The sequence below is a fragment of the Spinacia oleracea genome, chromosome 2 (genome assembly GCF_020520425.1).
Source record: "Spinacia oleracea cultivar Varoflay chromosome 2, BTI_SOV_V1, whole genome shotgun sequence".
Lineage (NCBI taxonomy): Eukaryota > Viridiplantae > Streptophyta > Magnoliopsida > Caryophyllales > Amaranthaceae > Spinacia > Spinacia oleracea.
The window spans coordinates 34773720-34791312 of NC_079488.1; the positions used below are offsets into that span (position 1 = coordinate 34773720).

Consider the following 17593-nt stretch of genomic DNA (forward strand, 5'->3'; position numbering starts at 1 on the left):
AGACTTTCGTGTTTGATTTAGTAAATGCCATTTACTTAATCCAAAACAATATCATAAGATCTTTGTAAATAGATCTTAATACCCAGTATGTACTAAGTTTCGCCTTGGTCCATCATTGATGAATAATTTCAAATCTAAGTCATTAGCATTTGAATGTTATTTCACAATAGAGAGATATGTGTGTAATACACATAGGACCAATTAAGTTTTAAGCACTCCCACTAAACTTCTTATATATCTATAAGAATCATGTATATTTTATGAAACTAAAATGCTTATTAGCTTCACTTAAAATACAGTTCCAATTCCCAATTGCTTGCTTAAATCTGTACTTAGATTTTATAAGCTAGCTTTCCTTTTCAAGCATTTATTTGGATCCACAAATCCTATGACATACCATGTACATAGTTTATTCCAACATTTTATTGAGGAATTGTTTTGTCATCCAATTTCCATATGTACAATATGCAATCATTGCTTGATTTATAGACTTGAGCATTATGATTATGCATGAGGTTTCAACACAATCCATGCCATGAATTTTCTTGTAACCTTTAGCAACTAATCTAGCTTTGTGTGTGAACACAATTCCATGTTTGATGGTTTTTATCCTTAAAACAAACTTGCAACCAATAGGTGTGAAACTATTCTTGCAAATCAACAAAATTTCAATTTTGTCATCAAAACATTGAGTATGTTTTATGGCCTTTAACCAATTAAACATATAGTCTATATATGGCCTCTAACCATTTTAGGGAATCTGGGTTTCGTCATAGCTTTCTTACAAGTCACTTCTTTTAGTTTGACTGCAAGTTGTAGGTTTCTTTACTATCTAATAGAAGAATTGCATAGTTTCAGTGACCTGAACTCCATGTTTCTTCACTATCTAATAGAAGAATCTCATAGTTCCAGTGACTTGAACTCTATGCCTACTTGGGTATAGAACATCAAACAACAGAATATCAATAGCCACTTGAAAGTCCTTTGAATATTCTGTTCTCCTTGAAGCACTTGTAAAGTCTTCTAAGAGATGTCTATTCTTTAAAGCCACTTCTAAAGTCCTTAAAGAATAAGTTCGGTTTTTCTGAAGCACTTTGAAAAGCCTCCGGAATGTCCGTTTATGTTTGTTGTTCGCCTCGAAGACTTTCGAGGTCTATTTTCTCCCACTTGTCATTTTGGAAACGAATCTCCAAAAGGACATTATTTCGAGCAAACAAACATTATGTTCTCAAAAATTCGTGGTAGAAACAATACCCTCGTGTCTCATTTGAATAAATCACAATGAAACATATATCTAGACTTGGGCCTTAGTTTGTTGAATAACAAACACTAAGCTCCCACTGAGTTTAGCAACTCTTTAGATATATATAATTGAAAAGATATCCTGAAATTACTTTTCAATAGTTTTGACGAATTTGGTTTAGTTTGGTGGTAGTTGAGCATTTTGTTTTAGAAATTATAGGAAAAGTCTTTATGATTCATCATTGATCGAATCAAGTACTAATTGACTTCGATCATTCCAACGTAGATATGCCAAATCTTATGGAGCTAGATTGTGAAATTACAACACACAATCATTGATGATCATATTTGGTCTCAAGTAATCATCAACATGATCTAACCTAGATCTTTATGATTTCTTGCCAAGTGGTTTTTATACTTCTGAATCTTTGAACTAGCCAAACAGATTCAACTTATATCACATTTGAGTAAATAAACCTATATTCACTCAAATCCATGTGAAATAATAAAGTCATAAAACCTTTCTTTAGCTTTGAACTCTATCGTCTAGGCGTTCTAACAATAGTTCATATTCTTTGTTACTTTCAACAAGTAAGACTAGCTTGTCTTAAGTTGATCTAGAAATCAACCAACTTTCAAAAGTCCATCAAAATAGAGCTTATGAATGTTAACTTGTTGATATGGTCTAAGCAACAATGCCAAAGATTAATGGAACTCAAATCAAGGGTTTGATTTGAACCTAGTAAAGTTCTTTAAAGAGTTGTTTGTTTTAATCAAGCATATTGACTCAACCTGTAATTGACCATTTCATTCAAATAAACAAACAAACATTGTTTTTGTTTTTCTTGAATGTGAGTCTTTCTGTGTTTGAAGCAGAAATTTAGGTATGCTGATTATGGAACAAAATAGCCATTAAGTTCCAGCCTTTGAAAGGACTTAAAACAAACTTAGATGACCCTACAATTAATGTAGCATTGCCATGCTTCATTTCCCACTTGTAGGTCATTAGTGTATCCTAGCTTCCATTGTTTGAGTTATTACCGAAGTAAGGACCTCAAGCGGTATATGATACCAAGGAAGTTTGATTGCTAGGTCACTTCTCTTTAAACATAAACTTATAGGTAGAAACGGAATCGTAAATTCCTTTCATTTGTTCCTCGTTTTCCTATTTCTTGTACCCTTTCTTATAGTCTTAAGAATTGAATTCTTTAGTGTTGACTTTTATACTTTGTTAGACATGTCCAATGTCACCCCAACAAGGTTCTTAACATTTAATTTATGTTGAATATTAAGTTTCAACTAGATGATCTTACCAGAAGCTTCTAAAGTTCTCTAAGCATCGATCTATTCGAATGTCTAGGGACTAGACTCATTCGAGAATTAAATGGACAAAGATATTAGGTTGTTAACCATTGGTAAAGCTGAGCGTTTAAGCTCAATGCTTTATGATCTCAAAACTACAGTGTATTTTGAATTCACAAGCACCAATTGGTTTGCCATTCGATTTTGATATTCGAAAACAACCATAAAAGTCGATATAAGAAACGTACATTTTAAATTGCTCACTTTCTCTCTTTTCCGTGAATCGTTCTTGGATTCACTACCAATCGAGGAAATTTACTGTTACCTTTCTAAAAGGATTTATTGCAGTGCAAGATATTTAATTATAAACAATAATTAAAACATACATTGAAGCATGCAAAGTCTAAACATTTATCATGAATAATAACTTGAAAATCAAAGCAATCATTCAATTTCAACAAGTTATTAGCATTTTATTCAAATTTATTGTTCCGGCAGGTGTGAATAAAATGATTCCAAGATCCTAAAATCATTGAAGAACTAAGCACAGTTTGTCGACTTAATCCTAAAACATCTTAGGTAAGCAAAAGCCTTTTGCTAATAGTCTAGAAACTACTCTTGGTTGATAGGTACGTCTAAGAACTTATTAGGTAAACCTATCGATTTTGCCACGACATAAAAGGACTCCTTACTTATATCGTTGAGTTTCACCAAAACTAACATGTACTCACAATTGTTTGTGTACCTTGCCCCTTTAGGACCAATAAGTAACACCTCGCTGAGCGAAAACTATTACTAGATTGATGTAAAGGATATCCAAGCAAGTGTATATTTTGGCATGGCACCTTTTAACTCAATTTTTAAGTTTGGAACTTAAGGCTCTTACTATGTTGGTTAGATTTTAAGTGAACTAAAATCCTTAATCATGCAACATAATCAAGCTTTTGATCTCATGCATTTTAAGACATATTTAAAAGCAATAAATAACTTAAAACATGCATAAGATTAAATGTGATCTAGTATGGCCCGACTTCATCTTGAAGCTTTGACTTCAAAGTCCGTCTTGAAAATCTCCGTGGGAGGCACCATTTTCTTCAAATAGGATAAGCTATAACTAATTACAACTATTTGATGGTTCGCAGACCATATTTGAATTGAAAAATAACTTTGGTACTTTAGACCAATTACATTCAAATTAATGGTACGCAGACCATATTATCTATCCTATTTGGGCCATACTAGTCACTTCATAACCTGCAAAACAGTACATATACAATATATACCATTCACCCATTCATTATCATGAATGGCCCACTTAGCTGGTTAGTAAAACACATTATGCATCACGTAAATATTTGCAGCAATTAATCAAGGGCACCAATAATCTACCAATTATTCAGTCCTTATTAATTCTAATCAAGTTGTTTTAACCTTAAGGATTTGTAGACCTAATCAAGAGTTTATGACTAAAAAGCGCTCCCACTTAAACCAATAAATTCATATGCTTTACTAATTTTAAACATAAAAATGTATTTCTAGTCTAACCGGAAACATACAATTTTAATTAAAATTTAAAGCTCATATAAATTTATAATTGAATCCAAAAAGTTTAATTTAATTTCAGTCGTTATTTAAATTAATTCACGATTTTAATTTTAGTAAAATAATTAGAATAAATAACATTTATTATAATTACAATATTCAAAATTAAAATCCAAGAAAATAATTTAAATTATTAATTTTAAAATTAATTAAAATTACGTGAACTGAAATTTTCAAATTAAACATTCAAAACGATCTAATCGTAACGCAAACACCCTACGCATTGCACGCCCATGGGCCGCACGCACACAGCCATTGCTGGCCATGTGCGCGCAGCCCATGCGCTCGTCGCATAGCTGCTGCATCTCCCATCGCAAGCCATCGCACGCTGTGGTGCTTGCTGCGCGCGCGCCAGCGCTGGACGCACGCGAGCCATCGCTCGTTGTGCGCGCTCGCCAGCGCACGCTGCGCGCGCTCCATCGCTCGCTGTGCGCGCGAGCCATCGCTCGCTGTGCGCGCGAGCCATCGCTCGCTGTGCGCGCGACATCGCTCACTGGGCGCGCGACATCGCTCGCTGGGCGCGCGAGCAACGCTGGGCGCAGCGCTCGTGGCACGCGAGCTTGCGCTCGCTGCGCGCGAGGCTGCGCGCTCTTGCGCGAGGCAGTGCGCGTTGTGGCGCAGCTCGCTTGCTGCCCACATGCGACTGCCTTGGCTTGCTTTTCGCCCATGCCCATTTGTTCATAGCTCGTGGCCCACGACACAAGGCAGGGCTGCTGCCTTGTGCTCGTGCACCATGCCTTGCTCATTGCATTGGTGCCGCACGGGCGACGAGCTCCCTTGCTCGTCGTCGCATGCCCGCACTATACAACACCCCTTAAGGGTAACACGAAGCGTCCATTGCTTTGTGCGTGCAAGTTATATGAACGAATCGCATAAAAATTTAAAATTTATATTTAAAATTAATGACAAATTAATAAATAATATTAATTTCATAATTTTAGGGCGAAAAAATCGAAAATTTATTATTCAATTGATTTCCGATTTACATGGATTCAAGTCTATGTCATAAAAATTTAAAATTTATCATAAATTTACAATTTTTATGGTGGTTTTTAATCATAGGTTTCTAATTAAATTATAATTAATTATGAAAATCAAATTAATTCTAAATTATTCTAATTTTCAACAAATTAATCATAATTACAAATTAGATTGCATAATTAACAAGGCTAGGCATTCAAACTTGTTAAACATATACAGTAGGTCAATCAAAAATTCAAGATTTATCAACAAGAATCGCAAATATTTAATTTAACATCTTAAATTTACGAAATTTTGCATTCGAAAAACTAAAACCTTCGAAAAGTCATAGTTAGGCTTCGAATTTGAGAATTCTGGGTTCGGCAGAAAAAAACTTTTTTTGTCAAAATTTTAGAATGCCTTTTACATGCGGAATTGACATAAAAATCACTCGATTTGGATGAGTAACGAAGAAACTGCCGAAAAACTGCGTACGTATAATTAAATAAACGCAATTTGCAATTAATTAACAATTACGAAAATTAATCACCCCTTTTAATTCTTGCAAATTTGTAATATTTAACCATGTTCATGCAATTTAGATTATGAAAATAATAAGGGGCTCGTGATACCACTGTTAGGTTATGATACATATGATATTACATAAATCATGCGGAAACAACCATTAACCCAGGATTACATATTATTTACACATAATCATATAGCATAATTTAGATGCATACTCTTTGTTGCGTGCCCTCCCTAGCTGTGCCCGAACCGAGCAAGAACAAGTCTTTAGGACTCCAAGTGTCGTCCCTCCGTAGATATTCCACAGCACGTCCGGATCCGCCTTAAGATTGACCAACTAGAATCGCCCTTAAGGTACTAGAATTTTCGGCACTTTTGAGCAAGATGTGTGATTGAATTTTTCTCTCAAAAACTCACTTTGAATACTTTTAAAACTCGTTATAAATTGTGAACCCAGGCCACATATTTATAGGGGTATGGAAAGGGAATTGGAATCCTATTCAGATACAAATTAATTAAACCTAGAATCCTACAAGAACTCTAATTAATAAATTTATCAAATAGAATTAGGAATTTAATCATTAACCGAACTCTGCACGTTTTAGGAATCGTGCATGAACACAAACACTTACGCACACACACACGGCAGCCACGATGGGCCGCCCATGCGCGTGCGTGCGAGCAGCAGCCCACGCAGCGAGGCCTACGCGAGCTATAAGCCCACGTAGCTCCTGCGCGCGCTGTGCGCGCTGCCACGGCCTGCTGGGCCTGGCCTTGCGCTGGGCCTGGCGTGGCCTTGGCTGTTCGTGTGGCGCGCTTGGCTTGCTGGGCGATGGCCTGGCTTCGTGCTGGGCCCTCGTCCGGCAGGCCTCGTCCGATGCTTATTCGTACGATACGCTTCCGATTAAATTTCCGATTCCGGAATTCATTTCCGATACGAACAATATTTAATATTTCCGATTCCGGAATTAATTTCCGTTTCGAACAAATATTTAATATTTCCGTTTCCGGAATTATTTTCCGATTCCGATAATATTTCCGATTCTGACAATATTTCCGTTTCCGGCAATATTTCCGATTCTGGCAATATTTCCATTTCCGATAATATTTTCCGATACGTACCATGTTTCCGTTTCCGGCAACATCTACGACTTGGATAATATTTATATTTCCGATACGATCCATATTTCCGTTTCCGGTAATATCATCGTTTCCGGAGTATTCATTTCTTGCCTGTGACGATCTCAGCTCCCACTGAAACCAAGATCCGTCGATTCCGAATATTCATAGATGGAGTATTTAATGCCATTAAATACTTGATCCGTTTACGTACTATTTGTGTGACCCTACGGGTTCAGTCAAGAGTAAGCTGTGGATTAATATCATTAATTCCACTTGAACTGAAGCGGCCTCTAGCTAGGCATTCAGCTCACTTGATCTCACTGAATTATTAACTTGTTAATTAATACTGAACCGCATTTATTAGACTTATCATAGAATGCATACTTGGACCAAGGGCATTATTTCCTTCACCACTGATATGTCTTCACCCATCCGTTCTCGATCTCTCCCAGTGTTGATGCAGGAGCGATTAACCGGGTTGGATCGAAACCTTCATCTTGTAAAGCTAGGGTAGTCATTACAGTCTCGTCCTCCATAGGCCTCGATTCGTTAAACAATGTCCATAAAGCCTGGTTGTCCAATATTTCAGCTGTTTTGGTCTTGGTGAGGTGAGGTGCCTCATCCAAAGTATGACAATCATGGGAAATTTCAGATCTGGGCCAAGTCTCAGTAAAGAGGTCCTGGCCCGATATTTGAGACAGGTAGACATCTTCAGCATTATCATCCCACACACTGCACACTTCTCTCTCGATTTGATCCATAGGGACCACAGCGAGTGGTGCACCTTGAGGTGTAATGTACACCGTAGGGTCGAAGTTCTCATTTTCTGGTAGGTCGAGAGAGATGTGACAAGAGTCGAGTGGGCTCTTGTTGTTGTTGGGTTTGCCAACGTGGGGGAGAGGTGTTATTTCATCCTCTATCATATCCTGGATTGTGTTTTTTAGATTCCAGTAGTTTTCAGTATCATGCCCATTCCCTTGATAGAACTCGCAGCGAGCGCCCTCGACCCAATACTTATTTTTGACTGGAGGGTCGGGTGTGGGGCCTATGGGCCTTAGTTTTCCCTGATTGGTTAGTCTTTGGAAAGCTTGTACTAGAGTCGACCCGAGTGGGGCAAACGTTCGACTTCGGGTCCACCTTCCCGGGCTCCTTCGGGTTACAGCATGGACCTTTTGGGCTTGGGGCATGGGGCCCCTGCGGTAGGTGCTACTCTTGTATGCAGGTTTGCTTTGTACTATTTTTATGGGGTCATCCTCGATCTTTATTCCCATATCATAAAAATCTCTTGAAGGTATCAAGGCTCAAGTATCTAAGATGTTGTTTGTAAGTTGGGTCCAGATTGTCAATGAATTTTTGGGGTAATTCGGTTTCAGGAGGCCAAATGACCAGTAATGCAAAATGTTTGGCTTGCGCAGCCGCTAAGATTCGTTTTCCATTTTTAGTTGGTTCACGAGCAGGGTCATTTGGGTTATTTGGTTCTGTAGCTCTTCTATAGACATGTTTGAGGGTGCGAATCGAGTTGGGGGGAGCGGAGGTTCTTGAAATGGGGAATGACGGACGGAGCTTGGAGTCACTAAACCTAGTGTTGGCGATATATCTTCGAGACGTACTAACCTTTTATTTCCCGATCGGCACCAAGTGGCAGGACCAGTCCTATGCATAAGATAAGCTAAAGTTTAGGCCCCAAAGTTTCAAGTTTTACTTAGTCTAGACTTCGACTCTCTCTATTGGTTTTTCACTCTTTCTTTTATTGGTACACTTTTTAGTTCTTTCTTTGGTCATTCTTTGGATTTTCGAAACACTTGCCCGTGTGACATTCATAATTATTAGCATGTTCGGTTTTGGTGCCGAACATTGTCGTCGTAGGAGGCCTAACAACGACGCAAAGAATTATTCTTTTTTTGAGTCGCTTTTAGAATCGAGTGCTTTTCTTACGCCCTCGTAGCAATTCTTTTTACGAACGGTTTTTTTTTGCTACGTATTTTCATTTTGCGCGGGCATCGAGGCTGCTGCGCCTGACTAGAAGGCCAAGCAGCAACTTCAGCGCCCAGCGAAGGGCGTGAGAAATTCTGGCGCCCAGCCAGGGGCGTTGAAAATGCGTCCCTGGCTAGTTCTCGTTTTCTGTTTGCATCTACTTTGTTTATGCGACTTCGATTTAGCGTGCTTGCCTAGTAACGTCCTTACACGTTGTGCAGCGCTTGTGGGATTCGTTACAGGCCATCCCGAGCGTCGCTTATTTTTGTGGCGATCGTTCGGGTTTGCGGAACACGTATTTCGGTATAACTCTTTGGAAAATTGGTTTATGAATGTTTGGGAAATTTTTAAGGTTGTTGGTTTTTCTAGGATAGTTTGTCACACACAATCATATATTTCGCTACACATAACTAACATTTCATCATGAGGCAATAATAATATGTCATGTAGTTTATGATAGGCTTCTATGGGTAGTTATTTGCGCCTGGCTTGGTACCGCTTCTATCGTAGATCCAACACATGCCCCGGTCGATGTAGTGTCTTCAGCAGACGAATTTCGCTCAAGAGGCCAACACGCAAGTATAAGCCAAGGGGGCATGCAGGCGAGAGGGACCTAATGGGCGAGCGATTGGGTTTGGGACGGGTGTACTACTAGTGAAAGTGCCGAGTGGACAACATTCGAAGCGTATGCACCCCCCCGGTTGGCGATGGGTATCCTTAGTCCCAACTCCCGAGATGAAACACGAAGGGAGACAAGATTCGTTATGCGGTTCTCCCCTTCACATTAATATGCTGATTTTCAGGTCGTCCCAACTTGATTGGGAAATAAACGCGAGATAGGATCGTTTCACCCTTCGGCTATTTTGATTACCTACAAGCACGAGTATTTCCTTCACTATCCCCAGTGGAGTCGCCACTGTGAGGGGGTCGAAAAAGCACGATGCTAATGCGTGACCTCGTCCCTCGTGGGTGTGACGCTTCTTTTTTGTCAAATCAAGTGTAATTGGATTTCCTGTGAGTTTACACCCAATTGACTAGTAATATAGGAGTCGCCATTCAGTTTTTAACGACAATGAGAAAAACTGACAAAACCCGGTTATCGTGACATAAAGGGAGTGCAATTATGTTTGACCACGAAGGCCGTATGTTCCCTTGTGTTCCCTGGTGGTGGGGATCGCTCAACGTACACCCGCAGGGTAGAGATTGAGGGTTCGGGGGACTGTAACTACCGAGAGGAGTACTCGCTCTTCGATAACTCCAGAGGCAGGATATCCTTACTAGCTCAGCATAAATAATTGAAGGGACATGCGTTAAGTATTAAACTAATCTGAGTTGATTTTATCAATATGCAACATATAGTACTAGATCGAACGCGATTATCTGATTTAGATTTTTTTAAGGGACCTAGCATGATAATCCAATTTCCCAAAAATATCATATTTATTAAGCGTGATCGAACAATCAGATTTTAGTTAGTTTAACAGTTCATAAAAGGGCGAGGAAAGCAATTAAACCATGGAAAAGGGACACATTACGACACACCCTTGAGAGGTTGTCACGGTTCTCAGAAAACTAACCACTTTGACTTTGCTATTTCTCCTTTTATTTAACGAATCTCAAATTATGGAACGGGATACGTTCTGTTCGATTTATGGATCGATTGCGACAGAACACATGATCAATTTTGCAGCGTGAGGCTTAGGCTTAGGGGTTTAGAGTCAATACTCATAATATAATTGTGTGTTGTGTGTCCTTTTCACGTCGAACTTAAGGGTCTATTTATAGGAAAGAGTTCGTGGAAAGATAGAATTGCAGAACTCTAATCCACGAGGAATTAGGAAAAAACACGTACCAGGTATTTTCAGCGCCCAGGCCTGGGCGCCGAAGATTTCGGCGCCCAGAGCCAGGCGTTGAAAATAGGGTCTGGGCTCTTTTTTCTTAGTCAGATTCTGATTCCTATAATCCGGAGTATTTGAGATTTAATTGAGTCCTTTAGTGCGTATTAACCTTGTGACGGGATGCGTCTGGGCCCGTTACGATCTTTAGGCTCGTTAGGATTTTATTTAATACGTGACTCTTACTTTCGAATCATATTAGGAATAGGATTCTCTCGCAATTTCTATCTAATTTAGGATTTATGTTGGAGTGCAACACCTAATTCTGACAGGTTTCTATCTTTTATGACTTGCCACTTTTAACAACTACCCATTACGGCAGTTATTATTTTTAGCAGGTTTCCATAAATAGCAGGTTTCTATAAATAGCAGGTTTCGAGTGAAATAAAAAGGGGAATTGAGATTCGTTATTTTATAGGAGATGCGTTGTCAAGTGGAGATTTACGTTCTCATCATCGAACCTTCCCTTTCGGGAATGGGGACAAAAGTAGGTGTCTACAATAGGTACGTCTAAGAACTTATTAGGTAAACCTATCTCATTTGCCACGACATAAAATGACTCCTTACTTATATCGTTGAGTTTCACCAAAACTAACATGTACTCACAATTATTTGTGTACCTTACCCGTTTAGGATCAATAAGTAACACCTCGCTATAGCGGAAAACTATTACTAAGATTGATGTAAAGGTTATCCAAGTAAGTGTTATTTTGGCATGGCACCTTTTAACTCAATATTTAAAGTTTGGAACTTAAGGCTCTTACTATGTTGGTTAGATTTTAAGTGAACTAAAATCCTTAATCATGCAACATAATCAAGCCACAATCTCATGCATAATTAAGACATATTTAAAGCAATAAATAACTTAAAGCATGCATAAGATATAAATGTGATCTAGCATGGCCCGACTTCATCTTGAAGTTTCAACTCACTAGTAGAAAAATCATTAAAAGTGGCTTCTCAAAAGTTGCCCTTATTTAACAAGGCATCTTTTGATGACAAAAAAAAAACAAAAATTTTTTATCAAAAATCTCCCCTTCTAATTTACCGGAAGCGCATCTTTTGACTGCTCCCTCTCACAAACCGCACTTCTTCTCTTCTTCTCCATCTCCTTCTTCACTTCTTGTATCTGCGTGACTGCTTCCCTCTCGCAATTCTCTCAACTCCACCGGCAAATACCTCGACGAGAAGAACAACCACTACGCACCTCCTCACCGCCAAATATAATCTACATCCCCTTGAGTTTGTCTCCTCTGCCAAGGTTAGGGTTTCAATGCTCTAATTTTAGTTAAATTACCATCTGTCCTATGAAAATAGAGGAATTGATGAATTTATTGTATAATTACTTTGGACTTCACTATGTTGTATGCTTGAAAATGCTGATATTTTTTTCTTTAATTTTGAGTAATCTGCAGCAAGAGACTTCAATCCTGTTGGGGGAGAATTGTTTTGAAGTTCGTGGGGGGTAAATGCCAGCAAGTTAGATTCTTTCATTGAAGTTCCTTAAGTTTGTTTTGGTATATAAAATGTCAGTTGGTTCTCCTGCTTACTAAAAAATTAGAACTCCCGATGTTTTTTTAATGATTTTCTAATTGCTATAAGCCTATAATTGCATCGATTTTTTGATGTATACTAGATTAGATATCTTCTCGCATATTCACGCAGATACAAATTCACGCAGATACTAATAACAAGACTCTCCAAAATGCTAATTTAGCTAATAACAAGTTTTCAGGGTATATCCCTGATAGTTTGAGCTTATGTGTTGGAATTTATGTGCTTAACTTGTCTGCTAATCAGTTTCTTGGGTCTTTGCCTCCTGGGATTTTGAGTTTGTGAATCTGAGAATTACAGAATACTCTGCCTTTTCTTGAATTACTGAATATTTAGAAGATGGTTAGAATGTGAAACTTATGATATTTATGTGAATACAAGTTCTTTTATAATCGAGCTAGCTAGAATGTGAATACATATTTGCTGTCCATTTGCAACTGTTCCTTGTACAAAAAAGAAGCCTTAGCAAAGCTGTTAATACACCTTTATGATAAATTTTGTCTTTTTTTTTCTTCGTAAAAGCCAAGCATCGATTCACTTGGAAGTTTGAGATTAGTATGAGCACCGCTTAATGGTTTTACTATCTGATTTTCCCTTTTTCAATGGCAGCATGAAGTTGCTCATGAAGGTGAGACAGGAAAGGTTTCCCGAGCAAACTTTCGTGATCGCGAAGGAAGAACTGTCCTTATAATGAGGCCTAGGAAGCAGGTGATTGCATGTAGACTTGTTGAACTGTCCTTATGCTTAGTATTGTTGAGCTGAACTTCTTTGTTCTCTGTCTGTGTTTCAGAACACCACATCTGGAGAAGGTAATGTCCGTCACTTAGTCTATTTGTTAGAGAATGCCATCCTCAACCTGCCCGAGGGCCAAGAATAGATGGTGTGGCTGATAGATTATACAGGCTTTTCAATGAGCACTAGTTTATCAGTCAGAACATCCCGAGATATTATCAAGATTTTGCAGAAAAGACTTGGACTAGCAGTTCTTTACAACCCACCAAGGATCTTTCAGGCATTTTGGAGGGTTAGTAAATTGCTTTATATGCACTTTAATTGCCGTTTGTTGCTTCTCTAACAAGTAGTAATAGCATAAGCTGCTAGTTTTAATTGATGGTAGGGGGTGGATTTTATAGGTTTACTTCACCAACCATTTGTGGTGTACCTATGAATTCTCCCATGTTTTTCAGATTAGATTGATCAGTTATTGAACATTGGTTTCTGACAGATATTTGGTCGTCCATAATGGCTAACTGTGAAAGGGCGCTCACATTGTTATGTAGATAAGGTCTCATTCTAGCTTTCTGTTCATTTAGCGAAGATGTAACTTCTCTTGTAGATCTTGTAATTAATTATCCCATGTCCGCTATAAATGGTATCTTACAGGATAGGTAGGAGTTGGAGGTTAGAGGAGTTCACATAAAACCAGTTGTGAAGTGAATTTTGCTTCAACTAGTGATGAGAGTGAGTAGCCAAATCAAATCTATTAGATTAGGCAGACTACTAGTCGATCTAGATATGAATATACAAGCTCTAAAATTTTGAAATGAACGAAACCATCTTGCTTCATACTTGTCTGTATAACTGGAGGTTGCATTTCATACAAACAACAGTAGATCAAGCTCATGGTATCATCCTTGTATATTGTTACTTGTGATTTGAAACCCAGTAATTAAGAAAGCATGTATTCTAAATACATGGATTAACACTTGTGCAGGCTGTACCTTGTCGTGTAATGATGGTTCAGAAGATAGATACGATGGATGCATTATAGATGTTCATGCACCAGACGCCATAAGAATACTAGCTGGCCCGGGTTGTTTTTTTTGACGAAAATGCAGCTGGAAGTGTGAAAAGTGTGGCAATATAAACTACCCATTCAAGACTAGGTGCAATAGGAAAAATTGTGGAGCTGATAAGCCAGCTGAGGAAAATAAATCATATTCTCCAGTAGCTGATGGAAATGAGCAAGTGTCTAATCTGATGCACATTTGTGTCATATGGGTTGATATTCTCATTACTCTTACATTATCTGCATACATATAAATATATATATATATATATATATATATATATCTATATATATATATATATATATCTATATATATATATATATATATATATATATATATATATATATAATATATATATATATATATATATATAGAGTCACAATATATATTTCTTGTCGTTTACGCATAACTGGATTCCAAAGAAGGAGTTGTCGTCCAGCATGCTAAGTATCGGTATCTGAAATTCGGTCATGTCATCTTCTTCATATTGCAGCGGATCTGTGTCAAGTTATTTGTATTATCTGTTGTGAAGTCTTTTGTGGATCCTTTTTATTCTGTCCAGCTAAATCTGGCAAAGTTTTACCTGATTAATATTGTTATTATGAGATGAGTTTACTCATCTCGAAGTCATGCCAACATGCATCTGAGTTTTTACAATTTGTGGAAAATTAGTAACTGCAGCGTGTATTTTAAGTAAAGTGTGAGTTTAATATGCAACCTATGGTCCGGTCCTCGGATGTCCAGGGTTTTCTTGGTCACTTAATATTGGATGTTTAAATACCAGTGTTCTTTTAGCTGTCTAGAATCTAGATGGAGGTCATCATTTTTCCAGTAGTCTTTTGTGGTCTGGCACATAAAGAATGCTGCCTGATTTTTACCTCGTGAACCTGTAACATATTTTACTGATCCTTGTAACTGACTGATTTACGCATGCCAAGTTTTGATGATAAAATGCTGAGATTGTTGTTCTTGTGTAATATATGCATCTAAAAGTGGGCATATATTAGTAGTTATATGAGGTATGTAAGATGTCTTATTATAGTATGATATGGGAATCACTTAATACTGTTGATTTTAGTATAGTCCCCAATGGAAAAGCTCTATCAGTTGTCTACACGCTCTATCAGTTGTCTACACGTTTTATACTTGCTCACCAAGAGGTTGTACACAATTACCAAAAGGAGGACAAGGGTTTAAACAGTCATGTCCTTGAGTTGTATGGTTTCATGACATTCACAAATTCAAGAAAAGGTGAACAATTTTCTGAGTGCAGCACATGGATGCAACTATATTCCAGTTTCTGGAATACGAAGCAATATCTTTTTCTGGAGAAGCTTGACTGGAAATCTACACTGTTTTTCTTGAAGAGAAGAAACTGTTGCTTAGTTTTGCAAATTATTTATACTGAATATATTTTGTGGGAAAATTTTATGTCAATATGTTTCTCTTTCATGTTCTAGTTTCTTAAGTCGTTTTATTGACTGCTTTGCAGTATTTCTGATTAGGCTGCATTGACTAATGATTCTGTTGTTGTTTCTTTTACAGGGAGCTCTACAGATCAGAATCTGATCAGTTCAGCTGCAGATCTGCAGCGGAACAGATCAGAAACTGATCTGTTCCGCTGTAGATCAGAAACTGATCTGTTCCGCTGTAGATCAGCAGCAGCAGATCAGCTGCTGAACAGATCAGAATCTAATCAGTTCAGCTGCAAATCAGCAGCAGCAGATCAGCAGCTGAACAGGTCAGTTTCTGATCTGTTCAGTTGCTGATCATATGTCTTGCGCTCGGGAATATATGCTTGGGACTATACATGTGAACTAACATTTCCATGTTTATTTGTTTGTGTACAATCAATTCCATATTTTGTCTTTAATCTAGTGCGCCCAACAAGAGGGTGGGGTCGAGTGTGGCTATTACGTGATGAAATTCATGCATGACATATTCAAAAGTTGCAAGGAAGTTCAAGATCTGGAAAAGGTACATAAAATAGTTTATTTAGGATGTATTATTAGGCTAGAAATTAGTTAAAAAACTATTCGCCTATAATTGGCATGAACCGTCGAAAATGCCATTTTGGAACAAATATGACCTATATCGTCCCAAATGAGCCTTATGTGTGCATAAAGAACTTGAAATGAGTCTTATAAACATATAACTAATCATATGAATCATGAAAAAGATTTAGAAAGTGTCCTTAGGTTCATTTGTTAGTAGTTGGGATCGAAAATGCCATTTTTGGCCAAAAATGACCTATATCGACTCAAATGACCCATAGACGTTCATAAATATCATGAAATGAGTCTTATAATAATATAATTAATCATAAGAATCATGAAAAACATTTAGAATATGGATATTGGTTTGTTTGTTGGTAATTGGGATCGAAAATGCCAATTTTGACCATAAATGACCTATATCGACCCAAATGAACCATAGGCGTGCATAACGAACTTGAAATGAGTCTTATAATCATATAACTAATCATATGAATCATGAAAAACGTTTAGAATATGGAAATAGGTACGTTTGTTGGTAGTTGGGATCGAAAATGCCATTTTTGGCCATAAATGACCTATATCGACCCAAATGACCCTTAGGCGTGCATAACGAACTTGAAATTAGTTTCATAAACATATAACTAATGATATTAATCATTAAAAAGGTTTATAATTTGAATATAAGTTCGTTTGTTGGTAGTTGGGATCGAAAATGCCATTTTTGGCCATAAATGACCTATATCGACCCAAATGACCCTTAGGCGTGCATAACGAACTTGAAATGAGTTTCATAAACATATAACTAATCATATGAATCATTAAAAAGGTTTATAATTTGAATATAAGTTCGTTTGTTGGTAGTTGGTATCAAAAATGCCATTTTTTTTACCATAAATGACTTATATCGACCCAACTGAACCATAGGCGTGCATAACGAATTTGAAATGAGTCTTATAATCATATAACTAATCATTTGAATCATGAAAAATGTTTAGAATATGGAAATAGGTTCGTTTGTTGGTAGTTGGTGTCGAAAATGCCATTTTTTTGCCATAAATGACCTATATCGACCCAAATGACCCTTAGGCGTGCATAACGAACTTGAAATGAGTTTCATAAACATATAACTAATGATAAGAATCATAAAAAAGGTTTATAATTTGAATATAAGTTCGTTTGTTGGTAGTTGTGATCGAAAATACCCTTTTTGGCCATAAATGACCTATATCGACCCAAATGACTCATAGGCGTGCATAACGAACTTGAAATGAGTTTCATAAACATATAACTAATCATATGAATCATTAAAAAGGTTTAGAATGTGGATATAGGTTTGTTTGTTGGTAGTTGGGATCGAAAATGCCATTTTTGACCATAAATGACCTATATCGACCCAAATGAACCGTAGGCGTGCATACCGAACTTGAAATGAGTCTTATAATCATATAACTAATCATCTAAATCACGAAAAAGGTTTAGAATGTGGATATAAGTTCGTTTGTTCGTAATTGGGATCGAAAATGCCATTTTTGGCCATGAATGACCTATATCGACCCAAATGACCAATAGGGATGCATAACGAACTTGAAATGAGTCTTATAATCATCTGATTAATCATATAAATCAT

At 37.4% G+C, this 17593-nt stretch overlaps 1 protein-coding gene across 1 annotated transcript in view; it reads left to right on the plus strand.

Annotated features, from left to right (window-relative positions):
• LOC110806048 (uncharacterized) overlaps window positions 1-14202 on the plus strand; it is a 51858-nt gene extending 37656 nt beyond the window's left edge. Inside the window, exons 2-6 of the mRNA XM_056835829.1 lie at window positions 11680-11886; window positions 12041-12104; window positions 12789-12887; window positions 12970-13203; window positions 13894-14202. Of these exons, the coding sequence (XP_056691807.1) occupies window positions 11680-11886; window positions 12041-12104; window positions 12789-12887; window positions 12970-13056 (457 nt within the window). The 3' untranslated portion in view covers window positions 13057-13203; window positions 13894-14202. The remainder of the gene's footprint in view (window positions 1-11679; window positions 11887-12040; window positions 12105-12788; window positions 12888-12969; window positions 13204-13893) is intronic.
• The last annotated feature ends 3391 nt before the right edge of the window (window positions 14203-17593 follow it).